The sequence below is a fragment of the Rhamphochromis sp. 'chilingali' genome (genome assembly GCF_963969265.1).
Source record: "Rhamphochromis sp. 'chilingali' genome assembly, chromosome: 2".
NCBI classification, from domain to species: Eukaryota; Metazoa; Chordata; class Actinopteri; order Cichliformes; family Cichlidae; genus Rhamphochromis; species Rhamphochromis sp. 'chilingali'.
Genome location: NC_137930.1, coordinates 53,889,409 through 53,905,956, shown reverse-complemented (window position 1 = coordinate 53,905,956; position 16,548 = coordinate 53,889,409). Strand labels below are relative to the sequence as shown.

Sequence of the window (16,548 nt, the reverse complement as noted above, 5' to 3'; positions counted from 1 at the left end):
GTAGAGAGAATTGCTGTATTTTTCTTAAGCTACTCTTCTGAGCTACAAACTCTTGGATCTCAGTTCTCCTAGAACTCGCTTCCGCTGGATTCAGACCCATTTTACCCCTGGAGCAGAAGGATGGGCTCTAGATAATGTGCTACTTGCTCCTGGCTGCCCCTGGATGTGCTCTGGACATGGTCTTTGTGACAACGGGCACTGTGTGTATGTAAAAGCTTGCTTTTCTACACAGTTCACTCATTTAAAGTCGCTCTTTTTACATAGATGTAAATCCTTCTTAACTTTCTGTTTTCTCCGGTGCTCACACAGGTGTGACAAGGGTTATGGAGGGGCGCACTGTGTGCCTTTGGCCCCACTGCCATCTGTGCTAAGAGAGGACTTTAATGAGAACGTGCAACAGGAAACCTGGCCTGAAGTTTATGGAGCCGAGAGGGGAACTCTGAGCGGAGAGCCTCTTAAGTCTGGCACTGCTCTTATTTTCAAAGGGGTAGGCATCCTAAACACCATGCAGAGAAGAGCCAGCTGAATCAAACAGATACAGCTTGAACTCTTCAGATCACTGACATTAGAACTGACCAACAACAAACTTGTTTGTTTGCAGGATGGTCTGCGAATGATTGTGTCCCGGGATCTTGACTGCACGAGTACTCTCTATATCCAGTTTTCCTTCAAATTCATCACTAAAGGTACTGCAAAACTCACTTTTATAGCTACATTTTTGTAAACAACAAAGTAAAGTCATATGAGTATAACAGTACATCCTTTTGGTCTCTCTAGGTGTGCCAGAGCGCTCACACTCAGTGCTGCTGCAGTACTCTGTGAATGGAGGAATCAGCTGGCTGCTTTTAGATGAGTTTTACTTCCCAGCTTCAACTGACACTCTCTTCCTTCACCTGCCACTGCCAGCCAGCGCTCAGACCAATGCCACTCGGTTCAGACTCTGGCAACCCTACAACAGCGGTGAGTATGAAACCAGCACTTTCATGCTTAGATGTCGCTCATCCATATTCACTTATATTACAACTATTGTTCTCACATTTGCTTTCCCACTTGGAAGGTCAAATTTCCAGATTGAGTGTTTAATCTCCACAATATTATCCCCTTTAGGCAAGAAGGAGGAGGTGTGGGTGATAGATGATCTCATCATTGATGGCAGCTCGTTCCACAACCCCCCAGTGGTGATAGACAGTTTTGAGGAAGGCCCCAATGAGTCCAACTGGCTGTTCTCTCCAGGGGGAAACACTGGTCTCTACTGCCCCTACCAGAAGACTGGCCTGTAAGAACTTGTTGACAGTGACACTGTCATTCGTGACTGTGTTTGGGTTTTTGCTTCATCTGTGCTTTCATCGATGATGAAACATGCAAAATATAATTTTACCCTTAAATGTGATTGATGCAGGGAGGAGGATGAGTCAGCTATGGTGTTTGTCTCCAGTGAGCTTGGAGAGCACTCTATTACCACCAGAGATATTGATGTAAATGAGAACACCATCATCCAGTTTGAGGTACACTGACTTCTTGATCAAAGCAACGGTCGTAAATCTTACAGTAAAAACAAATAAATCCTGGCTTGTCATCTTCACTCATGTTGTTTGTATGTGTCTCTCCAGATTAATGTGGGCTGCACAGCTGAAAGCTCCTCTGCTTACCCCGTGCGTCTTGAGTTCTCACGGGACTTTGGTGCCACGTGGCACCTCTTGGTTCCACTGTGTGCAGGCGGACCACAACCGTCCTCGCTTTGCTCCACAGAGCTTCACCCTGCCAGTATCTATTTCCCTGGCACTACTCAGGGCTGGAAAAGGGAGGTAATTCAGTTTGGCAAACTCCGCCTCTGTGGGTAAGGACTATAACGGTTTAAATACATAACAATTTGACTATACGTATACTGTTCCTTAATGAGTTTCTTGCAGCATGCAGTCTGTTTGTGTCTGTCTCTCTGCCTCATTAATCCTTAGTTTTTTTTATTTCATAGGTCAGTGAGGTTCCGCTGGTATCAAGGTTTCTTCTCAACTGGTTCTTCTCCTCCAACATGGGCCCTAGACAACATCTACATTGGCCCACAGTGTCAGGACATGTGTAATGGTCATGGAGCCTGTGTGGGTGGTAGTCACTGTGTATGTGACCCTGGCTACTCTGGACCTGACTGCTCTGTGCCTGACACCCCCAATCCTGACTTCCTTAAAGAGGACTTTGAAGGTATATTAAATCTTATATTTAAACTTAGATTATAATTATGGATCCAAGTCATCAGAAGTCAAGTTTATACTTTTATGGCTGCTTGAAATCACCTTCTGTCTCCATGTGAAATAGCATGTGAGCATTTTTGGGGGTTATTTCATTCACTGTAGTGAAAATTTTAAACATTTTAAAGCATTATTTTTCCACTTTTTTTACTCTTGTTATGTTAATTATGTTTCATGCATTCATGTTGTTTGCAAAAAAGTTTTGTATGTTTGTAAATTCTACACACTTTCCACTTCCTCTTCTGTAGGGGGAGCCGCTGAACACTTCAGACTCCTGAGTGGTGGAAAACCATCCAGGAAGTGTGGGATCATGTCAAGTGGGAACCACCTGTTCTTCAGTGAGGATGGCCTACGCATGTTGGTCACCAATGACATGGACCTGTCAAATGCAAGGTATACCTACATCTGGACCAAAGAATGAATGCAATAAACATTTATGTTTTTTTTCCCCAAATAACTGATCTAAGCCATTTTTTGATGAGTGGGTGATTAATTTTTCTAAGGACTTACATGATGAACTGGGACTGTTGTGGAGGGCCCCACCAACAGGCTGAACTCAGTTTTTCTCATTATTAATTTTATGTCCTTATAAGGTTATTGGTGCAAGCCAGCCCTCCACAACAGTCCCAGTTCAATGAATCGCCCTCTCCTGCATTCTTTGAATCTAGCTGAATCTCATACGTTGATTGTTGGGCTCTTCAGGTTTGTTCAGTTCTTCCTACGCCTCGGTTGTGGTAAAGCACCACCGGACCCCCGTTCTCAGCCGGTCCTGCTGCAGTTCTCTGTGGATGGAGGTCTGACCTGGGGACTCCTGCAGGAATTCCTCTTCAGCAACAGCAGTAATCAGGCTCGTCTGGTTGCCCTGGAGATCCCACTGCGTGCCCGCACCACGTCCACTCGCCTCCGGTGGTGGCAACCTTCTGAAAATGGACACTTTTACAGCCCGTGGGTCATTGATCAGGTACATTGATAATCATCCAAACAGCCATTCATCAAGTGTTTCAATCATTTATAATTAAATACTGGTTTGAAAAAAGATTATTATCTATCTAAACTATCTTAAACCTTTTAATTTACTTTTTATTCCTTCCTTGTTTGCATTGACCAAGCAAACATTTGCTTTTTTTAATCCATAGGTGGTGGTAGGTGGCAGTGCCAGTGGCTGGGGACCACTAGAAGATGATTTCTCCTCAATCGATGGACGTTCATGGCTCCTCCACCCAGGAGGGACCCGAATGCCTGTTTGTGGCTCAGACGGACCCGCTTTTGCTTTTATTGAGAAGTCCAACACACGCTATGCCGTCACCACTGACATCAGTCTGGGTCAAGATGCATTTATCCAGTTTGACTTTTCTGCCTCCTGCTCAGTCACAAACTCCTGCTACTGTAAGTACTATTAATAAAGCTATTATTGGTACAGTATTAAAAGAAAATAAGTGGAATAAAGAAATTAACCTCTTTGGTTTCTCTGCAGCTGTAGAGTTAGAATATTCCCTGGATCTTGGTTTGACCTGGCAGCCTGTGGTCAGAGACTGCCTGCCCACAAGCCCCGACTGCTCTTCGTACACTCTGCAGCGACTTCTGGTTTCTGATATCTATAACAAGTGGGGTCGTGTCACCCTGCCTATCCCGTCATATGCCAGGTCAGCGCAGGCCGGTTCTTTTATTCAGAAACAGGAACAAATGTATCATCATAAATCTACAACATTCTCTTGTGTTTGAGGGGGAAAAGAAGTGGCTGTACTGTAACAGTTACAGTACGATCTAATTCAGATGAGTCGCATTTGAAATAACAGGTGAAAAAGATAGTTCCAGTTTAGCATTTATATGTGCCAACTCATCACTCCCAACAGGCATAATATGCAGAGTAATTGGGGTTTGATAATCAAACATCGCCTCCATGAGTGGATGCAGTTAAAGCAGCAGGGAACAATAGAGCAGCAGCACTGACATGACAGAAGGAGAGAAGAGAAAATGTGCAGGTTAAATAGACTGCCAAATTAGGAAGTTGTTTTTGGTATATTACAGTACAGGACAGTGAGAAGCGTTACAGTATGTGTTTGGTATACCCTGAGTTGTCTGCTTGAACTAGCTTTTATTCTGTTTTAAATTATGTGTATCTCCAACTTTAATTTATGTTGTTAGGTCTCCAGCCACAAGGTTCCGATGGTACCAGCAGGCTCCCTTTGACAAGCAGCAGACCTGGGCTCTGGACAACCTCTACATCGGAGATGGCTGCCCAGATATGTGCTCTGGACATGGGCGCTGCCAACAAAGCTCCTGCGTGTAAGTGCCAGCAGCAGAAGGTGTTCTGTCTAAAAGCAGAATTGGTATATAGAATAATATTTGGGCTGCTTTTATTTACTCATAATTGTATAGAAGGTGTTTTTGTTGCGATGTTTAACTCATCGGGTTCACTATACTTTGAAGGCTAGCTTGTATTAGTATCTGCTGATCTGTGTCTGCAGATGTGACCCAGAGTGGGGTGGAGAATACTGCGATGAGCCCGTGGTCCCTCTGCCCTCCCAGCTGAAGGACAGTTTCAGTCGAGCTCCCTCGCTCAGTCACTGGCACGTACTCACTGGTGGGAAACTCAGCACTGTGTGTGGAGCTGTGGCTTCTGGAGCTGCTCTGCACTTCAGTGGGGTAAGTCTACAAAACACCTTTGTTGTTCGAGTCTCCGTTTTCCTCATTTTCTGATATAAAAACCATTACACAGTATGACCTGACACAAGCAAGGAATGCCTGTAACCCTTAGCTGTAAATCATCACCTGCAATAGCTTCTTTTTTTTTCTTTTTCTTTTTCTTACCTGATGACAAATTTTAAGTGGCTCCACAGGTGTTGTGGGTTCACACACATTCACCAAACAAGTGAAGGCTTCAAATCCAGGAGGAGATACAGATCCTTTGGGGATTGTGTTAGGAAACATATAATATGCAGAGCTACCCACTGTGGTGGCCCCTCATGAATAAGTGAGCTGAAAGCAGCTATACTACAGGGGGCAATGCACACATGGGTGAACACAAGTAAATGTTCTCATTTGTGCAGACTTAAATTGTTAATCTTAGACAGACATGTCTCTTTCTGCACATTTTCTCTGTTTTTTCTCTGATTGTCTTTTTCTGCACTGGGTCATATTTTCATCTGAACTTTATCTGAACAGATTTTAAAGGTTAAGAAAAACAGTGCATAGTGGTGGCAAAAAAATCCAACAAAGCATCAAAAACAAAGGAGAAACAGGGAACCATCAGAATAAAAAGAAGGGATAATACAGGGACTGCAGGAGGAGATGAGATGACAACTGACAGAGACAAATAGACTAAATTGATACAGGTTGAGAAGGGTAAGAAAGGACTGGTGGACCGAGTCAGACACAAACAATGGAAAAAGGAAGAATTAGACACACAGTGGAGTAAAATAAAAATCTAAAACATGACAAAGATTGTGGCAGACTTTGCAGATGCAGTGCAGCAAACAGATGATTGAAAAACAAACCACAAAGTAACTATCTGTCAGCCTTTATGAGCAGCTGAAGTTTTCCCTAGACATTTAGAGCAGTCTTGTAAGTGAATATTTATTGGAAGGCTGATGTTAATCTGGCGACACGGCCAGAGAAAAATCATGGGAACAGCTGTTTACATCTAACATTAGGATTTATGATCGTTATTTACACCTCGTCATATTGCTTTTGTTATGTTCTGTAATTAAACAACAGATCGTGATTGATTGCATGCTGATTTTTGGATATTTATTTAAAAACATCATCCGTTTAGAAACATGATTCCAAATATCCAAATGGCTCAAATTTCTTTTTGTGTGCACAGAGCTGCAGCCGTCAGCTGGTAACAGTGGACCTGAACCTGACCAACGCCGAGTTCATCCAGTTCTATTTCATGTACGGCTGCATGGTCCCGCCGAGTAACCGCAACCAGGGCGTCCTGTTGGAGTACAGTTTGAATGGTGGCATCAACTGGCATCTGCTGACGGAAATCTTTTATGATCTGTACACCAAACCTGGGTATGTGTTGTTTTTTGGGTTTTTTTACCTGCCCCCCATGGACATACCTGCTTGCACACAGCTGGAGAGAACCGGGATAGGTGTGAATGTCTTTATCTTATCATCTGTTCAGGTTTGTGAATGTGCTGCTGCCCCCTGCTGCCCGTCAGGAAGGAGTACGTGTGCGCTGGTGGCAGCCTCAGCATGACGGAGCAGACCACAGCGATTGGGCTCTAGATAACGTCCTCATCGCTGGCTCTGACCCGCGGGCACAGATCTCTGATACATTTGGAGGGGTGGCCTTGCCTAACCATGAGAGGGCTCCTGCTGATGGGACTTTAGGAAGGATAGGTCAGCTGAGCGAGCAGGAAGAAACGCCAATAGGTATTGTTCAATCAATCACTGCGTTTTTAATTTTTTTCTTCTCAGAAGCAACTTATGTTTTCTTCTCTTAACGTTCTTTGTTTTCAGTGAGCGATCACTGGTTGTTCTCAGAGGACTGCTCGGTGCAGCGCTTCTGTGGCTCTCCTGACGGGGTCATGGTGTGCGGAAATGCCGACGGTAGAGAGGTGTATGCTGTCACTCATGATATTGTTCCAGATAAGGGCTGGGTAATGCAGTTCAAGGTAACCACTGATTCTAAAGTAACCTGTCAAAACATTTATTTGTTTTTTGCTCTACACCTTTTGAATCACTGTTTGTTAATGTCTGTGTTTTCATTCAGATCGCTGTTGGCTGCAGTTTGCCAGAGCGTCACGCAGATCGGCAAGTTCACATTCAGTATTCAGTAGATTTTGGAGTGACCTGGAAGTACCTGGTCCCTCAGTGCCTGCCTGCTGACCCCCGCTGTGGTGGTCAGGTCTCCCAGCCGTCAGTCTTCTTCCCCACTAATGGCTGGAAGAGGGTAGTCTATCCTCTGCCTGAAAGTCTGGCTGACACGTAAGTCATTTCACGTCAACAATGCCACCGGAGCTGCTTCATGTTTAACTGCAGCACCATCACATACAGTTATGAATAAGTTACATTACTGTTGCCGAAAAATTGTATGCATGTTACTCAACGAGTCTATCTTGTCTTTTTCTTAAGTGCGGTGCGGTTCCGCTTTTACCAGCAGCACTCAGACATTCAGTGGGGTGTGGAGAACTTTTACATCGGGCCAGCGTGTGACGGTCACTGCGGGGGGCACGGAGACTGTCTGGATCAGCGCTGTCTCTGTGATCCAGGATTCACTGGACCAAACTGCTACGCTAGCACTGCTCTTAAGGTAGCTTTAATACATGTTTTTTTCCTCCCGGGAAACACAGAACTAGAAAAAAAGAAGCAGGTCGTGATTTAAATACACGTGCATTTGTGTGTGTTTACCCTGTAGGCTACTCTAAAGGAGCGTTTTGACTGGGAAGGGGCAACAGGTCCTCAGTGGCAAGTGCTGGAGGGTGGTAAGCCCTGTACGGACTGTGGTGTGTTGGTAGAGGGGACAGCCCTGTATTTCGGTGGGGCTGATGCCAGACAGGCTGTCACTGTTGATCTGGATCTACGGGGAGCCAAGTCAGTATTTAACTTCTTTCTATGACAGCTTTAAGTTACAAGAAGAGCAGTTTTATTTTTAAATCCGTGTTTATTTTTTGCAGGTTTGTGGAATACTGGGCGAGGATTGGAAGTGAAGATAACATGACCATGTGCCACCGTCCAACTTGTCGTAAAGAGGGAGTGCTGCTGGATTACTCTACTGATGGAGGTGGAGTCACTGTGTGTTTTTTCCTTTTTTTGTTCCTCTTTTATCTGTTTTTGGTCTTTAAATGTCTCATTCTGCCTTTAATTCTTCTTCAGGTGTGTCCTGGACGCTGCTGCACGAGATGGACTATCTGAAGTATGTGTCGGTGAGAAGAGACTACATTGTGCTGCCCGAAGGAGCCCTAACTAATGCTACTCGCCTGCGCTGGTGGCAGCCTTTTACCATTTCCTCTGGCCTCGCCACCCCGAGCCTGGAAAGAGCTCAGTGGGCCATAGACAACATATTAGTGGGAGGGTCGGACATCAACCCATCCACCCTGCTTGACACTTTTGATGACGGTGAGTTTGTATGATTTTACGCGATTAGGTGCTAATATGGCATGACCAATGAGTAAATATGATGGAAACCACCTGTTTCTTTGCCCTTCGCTAGAGGGTGTTTCCCACGAGGAAAGCTGGAGCTTTTACCCTAATGCCGTTCGTACGGCAGGTTTCTGTGGAAATCCCTCTTTTCACCTGTACTGGCCCAACAAGAACCAAGATAAGACACACAACATCCTGGCCACTCGAGAGCTCATTGTGCAGCCTGGATATATCTTACAGTTCAAGGTACAGAACTGAAAGAATACTGTAATGTCAGTCTTTTATCTTACGTCTTTTAAGTCTTAGTTGGTGTCTTATACCTCTTGCTGTTGTAGATTGTTGTTGGTTGTGAGGCAGACACCTGTGAAGACCATCATTCTGTCCTGTTGCAGTACAGGAAGGATGCAAGGTAAGAATATCACAGCCTGATGCTAGTAATTAAATGTGTCCCATTTCCTGGTAGCTCTGGTATCTAGTAGGGTTGGGACTCCGCAGACACCCCACCATACAATATTATCATAATACTTCACTCACAATATAATTTTATTCTGATTTCTATCATTTTGCTATCTGCCGAGTTAGCAAAATGATAGGGTTGCTTCTTTTTTTCCCTTTGCTGCTTGTTTTGATACGATCAGACAAAAATCGGATGAGTTCAGTCCCCATCGAGTTGTGCTCGTTGACAAAAACTCATTCAAACTGACGTCAACATGTCTGCATTCATAAATTAGACACCAATTATTTGTAGACCTTGGACCATCTCTCTGAGAGTGACTGCAGTCAGTCCAAGTCAAACTGTGACTGTCTGCAGAAAGGTTGCCACCTTTCAGGCAACTTCTAACGTCTGCAATCAAAAGTGGGAAATGTGCAGCACCCTCAAGCTCTGTGCCATCATTTAGTCACCAATAAAATTGCAATCAGTTGCAGGATGTCAAAAAATTCAATACAATCCTCAGACGGCAACAATTCTGTCCTATTTTTACTTGCACGACTGAGCTGTTTAGCATGCTTTTACATCAGGGGACACCTTTGTGTAGCTAAGCGTGTCTAGTGTTGGATGGTTTTTTCGGTAAAGTTGATTCAATGTAAGTTTGCTCTGCTAACATTATCGCAGTATTTGTTTTATTTTTAATTTATTAAATAAGAAAAACTATATTTTTGGGGGCCCTGTATTAATCCAATATTGCCACACAAAATATTGCAACACCATGCTGTATGAATTTATTCCCCTCACCCCTATTATCTACTGTATATTGACTGTTTCCCTTCTTAGGTCTGACTCATGGCAGCTGGTGCAGTCAGAGTGCCTCCCTTCATCAGTTAACAATGTGGGCTGTTCCCCTTTCCAATTCCACGAATCCACAATCTATAGTCCAGTCAACAGCTCAACGTGGACCAGGGTCACTGTCCAGCTACCAGATCATGTCTCCTCAGGGTACACACTCTTTTTTAAAGTGATACATATCAACAGCTCTTTACGTTGCAGTAGTAAGAGGCTTTTGTGATTCATCATATATTTCCAGGGCTACCCAGTTCCGCTGGATTCAAAAGGATGGAACAGGAGAGCGGCAGAGCTGGGCAGTGGACCATGTTTACATCGGCGAGGCCTGCCCGGGGCTCTGCAGTGGCCACGGCTACTGTACTAGTGGAGTAGTCTGCATTTGTGATGAGGGGCACCATGGTATGTTCAGTATATTAGAGACACACGGCTTTTTTTTTGTAATCAGTTGAATTGTTAAGCAGAAAAAGGCTCCGTGTGTAATATGATGTAGAAAAAGGTCAAAATGACTAAATATTTGTCTCTTCCCCTCTGCTTCCGCTCACTCCAACAGGTGACGATTGCTCCCTCTCCAGCAGTGACTTGCCCAGCTCCATCAAGGACAACTTTGAATCAGGCAGCGTGTCTCAGGAGAGCTGGCAGCTGATCCAGGGTGGTGGAGTGGGCAGTGGATGTGGGCAGCTGTCACCGCACGCCCACGGAGACTCACTCTACTTTAATGGCTGTAAGATGAGGCAGGCAGTTACTAAACCGCTGGACCTCACTAGAGCTAGGTACAGGTACTACCAAAACATAAATAAACTCACTACATACAGATACAGGCCAATTTGCTTCAGTCAGAAGCACAAAAGATTGTTTTTCCACAGAATACTCTGTTCTGTCAATCTTGGAAATGTCTTTTTTCTAATCTTTTTTTATTCCTTTCTTCTCTTCCTTTACAGTAAGATCATGTTTGTGCTGCAGATCGGCAGCGTGGCACAGACGGAAAGCTGTAACATAGCTTTAGATCAAGCTGACACAGTTGACCGAGCCGTGCTGCTACAATACAGCATCAATAATGGAGTCAGCTGGCATGTAATCGCCCAGCACCAGCCCAAAGACTTCATAAAGGCTCAGAGAGTTTCCTACAACATTCCTCTGTAAGTGATGCACACAAATCCAGAAACACATTGTTATATGCTCAGTTGAAATGGAGCTATCCTTCATTAATGCCTGATTTTTATAGGATTTTTTGTATTTGGCCTTTTAAATGTTTAACTAATACCGTGTGCTTTTTATTTCATCATTAATAAAGTGTAATGATTTTCTTAGTTTTAATAACCCTCCGCAGCAGCTAGTAAGTCATACAACATTCATGTTGAGTAATTCTTAATAACTACTATGCTCTAAAAAGTAAACGTTTCTGAGAAGTGGCTTTTAAATCATCTGGGAATTTTTAACTCTATTTATAACAAATGAATAGTTGAAAAAACTCTGTAAGGTAGTAAGTACAGTGTGTTTAATAAACAGTTACCTGCCTGATAAATGCCATTAGGCTGGTGTAACACTGATATAAACCCTGACAAACGTGTTGCCCCTCACTGACACTTCAATCATTTCCATGATCTCTCCAGCGAGGCGAGGGTTAAAGGGGTGATGCTGCGATGGTGGCAGCCAAGACACGATGGTGCAGGACACGACCAGTGGGCGTTGGACCATGTGGAAGTAGTTCTGTGAGTACCCAATTCCCAGCTGGCATCTGGCTCTTTCCTACCCCCACCCAAACTGGCCCCCCACAGAGCCCTGATCTGCCCCCGACGCTACCTTTGACTCAGACTCAACTGTACAAATGGTTCCCTCTGCACTCCACCCTCGCACAGTGATCGAGTTAGCACACAGGTGTGCACTGATTGCCACCCACAACTAAACTCATGACAAATCACTTTCTTTTATATGCTAATCGCAGCTTCTGGTGTCAGGCAATCAGGGCAAAAAACTTACTGCAGCATGCTTTGCGGTGATGGGTAATGTCTGTGGATGGCTGTTCTGTGTTCAGCAGATCAACGCCTGCTGTTAAGTCATCATATTTTCAGTGTTTTGTAGAATCCATGCATCTTCCACGCAAACAGGTTATCAATAATTTTTTTTTCCCCACTGAGTTGTCAAGAAGCAGTTACAACACATACACCGTGTGTCATTTATTTTTTCACTAAATCTCTTATTAAATGGAAATCACATGTTTACATATCCACCCTTGATTTACCGTTACTATCGCCATTTTGCAGTTAAGTTATCTGTCCCTTGTTGCATCACTGTTGAGATGCTCTGTGAGGTCCTAAACACAGACTGTATATAAATGATGGATGTAGCCTACTGATCTGAGCCTACTGATCATTTTTTTTGTAATTCCCATCAGGAATTACTCTTTGTAATGGGTTTGTGGTCATGCATCTACATATTTGTGTGTGTATCTGGGTTTCCAAGATGCATCCTTGCTGTCACCGCAGGAACATAGGAGAGGTAGGATAGAATTTCACTTAGACAACACGAATGTATGGATACATCCTGCCTTATATGATGGCGGTGCTGTCATGGTGTGGGAGATATTTTCTTGGCATTTTGTGCCTCCTGGTATCAATTAAGCATTATTTAAATTCCACAGCCTACCTGAGTATTTGGCTGATCACGACCATCCCTTTATGACCAGAGTGGACCAATCTTCTAATCGCTGCTTCCACCAGTATAGCATGCTATGTCACAGAGCTCACATCATCTCAAACTGTACTTACATGGCCTCCACAGTCACCACATGGAATGGAAGATTTGCATCATGGATATGCAGCTGGTAAATGTGCAGCAAATGTGTGATGTTGTCATGTCAGTATAGACCCATTGTTAAATCTATGCTATGTAGAATTAAGGCAGTTCTGAAGTCCAAAGAGGATCCAACCCAGTACTAGCTAGGTTGCCAGTGAGTTCACCAGTACAGCTGCTCTCTGTGTTTGTGCTTTTATCACTAGTCTTCTTTAATATATGATGCTTGTTTGTAAATTATGGTCTGACCTAAGGGACACTAGAAAATACGATGGGGTTTGCATCATTGCATGGCTAGCTTGAAGTTGGCAAGCCGCTACCTTGCGGGCTAGGAACACAATGCTCAGCTCAAGGCTTTAAAATGAGCAGGACTCTGCAAACTACTTTCAGTGCAGCTACATCCGTCTTTAACACGGTCTGTGGTTCTGAGATGATTCTTGTTGTGAATGGCACTCTATAAAAAATGCAACTGAAATAATTCACATGTGGTACAGATGGAGAACAGGATCATTCTTGTCTTCCATGTAAAACAAAGGAAAGTGTGATGGCCACTTCACATCTATTAAAAAGTGTCTTTTTGTTCCACTGTGAAATCACAGTCTGACCAGTCTTCTTTGTTTTTAGGTGTCACATCCATTTCATCTAAAAACGACATTACTGTATTTCTTTCTTTTAGGTAATGCGCTGTTCTTAAATTTGATTTCACTGAACTTGTGGATACTGAACCTTTTCACTGATTGTTTTTCTCTGTCTTTCATTCCCATTTTCTACATGTGTGTTACATTGTAGCTCATAACCTGGATGAGTCTGTTTTATCAAAGCGGAAGTCGATTCCAGCGTTTAAATCTAATGACAGGCTTTTTTTTTTTTATGGAGAAGTGGAGATTCTGCAGGGCACTGAAGATATCATGAACATGGTCTATAGCACATTGTTAAGCATGTTCAATACATTCTCTGCATGTTGTTCTGGGAAATTGCTTAAATTCCCTCACATGCAGGTGCTGATTGGTCATTCAGATGTGTAACCAAAGCATTTCAGATGGTACATACAACAGCCATGTGGTTTCTAGATTATGCAAAGTTGCACACAAACGCAAATAATGACTCATACAGACACACACATTTATGCCTAACCTGAGCTGTCCCTGGTCTACATGGCCGCGACCTGTCCCACTCCCTCCTTTGCACTCGCTTGGTTTCAACAGTGTCTGCTGAAAGGAGTGACCGCGATCCTCACATTTTGCTCTGTTGTTTATTTCTCTCTGTTCACCACTCCTTCGCACATTCTCCTCTCAATCCTCCTGCTCAATCTTTTTCTTTTGCTTCACACGCTTTTCCTCCCTGCCTCCTTGCTCCCCTCACGTCACCGATGCCTTCGATCATGCGGTCATGCTCGCTCCTTTTGCTTGTGCCACATTTATATTCCTACCGTACTTCCGCATCTTCCTCCTCCTCTTTTCCTTTCTTCCCGTATTTCCCCTTTCTTTCCCTGTTTGTCTTACATTTTTGGCATACAATGGATGGATTACTGCTGTGTATCTTGCTCTCTTTCTTTACCTCTGCCTTTGGTTATATCTCCATCTTACATCTTTCTACTGTTTCCTCGCTTGTTCTGCCTACTCTTTTGTTCTCCATTTTCTTTCATGTTTTTTGTTTCCTTCCTCACTCTCTCTGTCTTTCCCACACTTTCTTGTTTCTTCCTTGAACCTCTGACTATCTTTCTGCCTTCCTCTCTTCCTCCCTTCTCCCCACTTTGGGCCCCTCGCCTCCCCAGGCTGGGGCTCATACCCTCCCAGACCTTTCTACGAGACAGCAGTCCCTTCCTACTGCCTCTCCCCTCTCGCGCTCTAACCTCTGCTCTCTTCTGTATTCTGCTCCCTCTGGCATGGCTGTAGTGTCAGGTAAGTTCTCCGCCTCTTCCTGAATGCAGCCCCCTCCCTCATCCTCCTCCCAGCTCCTTTTGTTCTCCCTATTACACCGCAGACACCCTTGATTTCACATACACACCGCAGCCCTCGCCATCACCACCATGGTCATCTCCATGCCTTCTCCAACACGTAAGCCCCTACAGGCAGGTCAAAGGGCAGGTCAGCTGCTCACAGTGTTCAGCTGGAGGCTGACTGATAAAATGATCCAACACACAGTTTTTAAAAGACAGCTCTTAACACAGGAAGTACACCAATATCCATGAAAATTCAGTGGATGGATGGATAAACAAATCCTGAACAGTGCTGGTAAATTTTCTGCTGACATGCATTTTTTATTTTTTTATAAATGGTTCGACACAAGGTCACAAAGGTTCCAAATAAAGCGGCTATGATTTGAATATGCAATCACTGCGGCATTTAAATGTAACAATTTACATGCACAGATGTCAATGGTAGTGTGTTTGTGTGTATATGTGTGATGTAATCCATCACTATACTTGTATCTGTCTGTTTTGTTCTTGCTGCCACCTCAACTACAGGCTGCTGTAGTGTTTTTTGACACGGCTGCTGATTCACAAGCAGACCTGAAAAAGATTACTGTTTGCTGTAGTTTATTTATTATCACACAAGCCTCAGCAGTGAATGACGATGTATCTTTTCTTCCATTCATTCACATCAGCATCAGTCGCAGTGCAGGGCATCTCACATCCTTATCCTCAAATGAACTCACAGTTGACCAGAGTTTCATTAGACTCCTCCGTCCTTGCATGGCTTTAACGGATCGACTGTCGCGATAGCCCTCCATCCTTTTTTTTTTTCACTCATGGTTTTCTGTCCGTCTGTCCGAGGACGACGACATGTAACTCTGAGCCAGGAGCTTCCTCCTCACTTCTTTCTGGTTTCTGACCACAAGTCAGAAACACACCAGCATGCACACGTGCTCTCAAACACACACATCGCTACCATTCGCCTGTACAGCATCAACCATCACACCCACTGGCACCATCTACCTACCTCGCCCTATCCTTCCTGCCCCCCTCCCTTCCCCCCTGCTTCGCAGAGGCCCCCCCTGCCTGCCCTGGCTGCACTCCTGGCTCACTGGCACCGCCCTGCTGGATGGAAGAGGCAATGAACAGGCTAAGCAAGAATGATCTACTGCAGCTTTTCTCTGTTACTTAGATTTAAAACCACCCGTTCCCACTCACCACCCTGCACTTTATGGCTTTTTTTACATTATTTTTTAAAATTCTTATTATTTTGTTTCCTCTGACCTCAAACACTCAGTGTCAGAGTTTCTCCCTAGTATGTTTTAGTGTGTCTGTAGACTCCTGTGTCTTCTGTCTTGTCGTGTTACATTTGGTCTAGTCGATGGATACATGTAGCTAATTGTAGTGCCATATTCACCATCTAGCTGCCTCTCATTTGTGCAGAGTGTAATGAAATCGAGTAGCGCCACCCATTCTCTGAGCTGTGGGATCCATGCAAGCGTTGAGTGTTTGAGGTTGTGGTTGAAACGTGACTTAAAAAAAAAATAGCCAGCATGACTCCGGATGTGAGAGAGTGCGGAAGCTGCATTCGGCCATTTGTGCGTGTGAGTGCATGGTTTCAAGTGCGTGCATGGGAATGTGTGATTTTTGCAGCAGCTCTTTACTCTGTCGCTAACGTTCACACCCCCTCCTCTTTCCCTCCCTCTGTGTTTTTTTTTTTTTTTTACTGTCTTTGTATCCCTGCAGCACACGTAAACAGAACTACATGATGAACTTTGCCAGACAGACCGGCATGCGTCACTACTACAGCCGCAAGAGGCGGGCACTGCAGCGCCGTGCTTGAACCCAGCGAGTAGGGATTTCATCCTCTGACGTGCCAACCACACATCGACCTGCCACACACCATCCTTATTCTCATCCTGTTGAGACCCATCCAGTGGATTCCAGTCAGCCTTAGAGTTCCCTCGCCCATCTTTACCGACCCCTCTGCCACAAACACGGAACATCCAATCAGTTTACGCTCCAGCCAATCAAGGCCTTCCCAAACCCATGGGTCGGCTGGATTGAAACTCAGAAGGAAGGAGTGAAGAGGCTGTTTTGTTTACTTGTTCCCATGGGATGGTCGGAATTTCTAGTTGTTTTGTAATTGTTGCTGTGGTTCCTCCGATTCCCATTCCCACCTGCTCTACCCTTCCCTCTGGGTCCCAGCCCCCTCCCTCTACCCC

At 44.4% G+C, this 16,548-nt stretch overlaps 1 protein-coding gene across 2 annotated transcripts in view; it reads left to right on the top strand.

Moving 5' to 3' along the window:
• Positions 1–16,548, top strand: part of reln (reelin) — a 103,828-nt gene extending 87,280 nt beyond the window's left edge. The window contains exons 35-64 of one of the 2 annotated variants that reach the window (XM_080875776.1): positions 64–204; positions 310–487; positions 602–686; positions 778–960; positions 1,108–1,276; positions 1,400–1,505; positions 1,611–1,837; positions 1,973–2,196; positions 2,492–2,636; positions 2,946–3,204; positions 3,380–3,629; positions 3,718–3,886; positions 4,389–4,529; positions 4,712–4,889; positions 6,070–6,263; positions 6,376–6,626; positions 6,714–6,868; positions 6,967–7,181; positions 7,329–7,506; positions 7,612–7,787; positions 7,871–7,977; positions 8,070–8,312; positions 8,407–8,582; positions 8,672–8,745; positions 9,610–9,771; positions 9,860–10,017; positions 10,169–10,388; positions 10,557–10,754; positions 11,229–11,327; positions 16,070–16,548. In XM_080875776.1, coding sequence (XP_080731902.1) covers positions 64–204; positions 310–487; positions 602–686; positions 778–960; positions 1,108–1,276; positions 1,400–1,505; positions 1,611–1,837; positions 1,973–2,196; positions 2,492–2,636; positions 2,946–3,204; positions 3,380–3,629; positions 3,718–3,886; positions 4,389–4,529; positions 4,712–4,889; positions 6,070–6,263; positions 6,376–6,626; positions 6,714–6,868; positions 6,967–7,181; positions 7,329–7,506; positions 7,612–7,787; positions 7,871–7,977; positions 8,070–8,312; positions 8,407–8,582; positions 8,672–8,745; positions 9,610–9,771; positions 9,860–10,017; positions 10,169–10,388; positions 10,557–10,754; positions 11,229–11,327; positions 16,070–16,166 — 5,158 coding nt within the window. In that variant the 3' untranslated portion in view covers positions 16,167–16,548. Of the gene's footprint in view, positions 1–63; positions 205–309; positions 488–601; positions 687–777; positions 961–1,107; positions 1,277–1,399; positions 1,506–1,610; positions 1,838–1,972; positions 2,197–2,491; positions 2,637–2,945; positions 3,205–3,379; positions 3,630–3,717; positions 3,887–4,388; positions 4,530–4,711; positions 4,890–6,069; positions 6,264–6,375; positions 6,627–6,713; positions 6,869–6,966; positions 7,182–7,328; positions 7,507–7,611; positions 7,788–7,870; positions 7,978–8,069; positions 8,313–8,406; positions 8,583–8,671; positions 8,746–9,609; positions 9,772–9,859; positions 10,018–10,168; positions 10,395–10,556; positions 10,755–11,228; positions 11,328–16,069 lie in introns of both variants that reach the window. The other variant, XM_080875775.1, reaches the window with a different exon arrangement.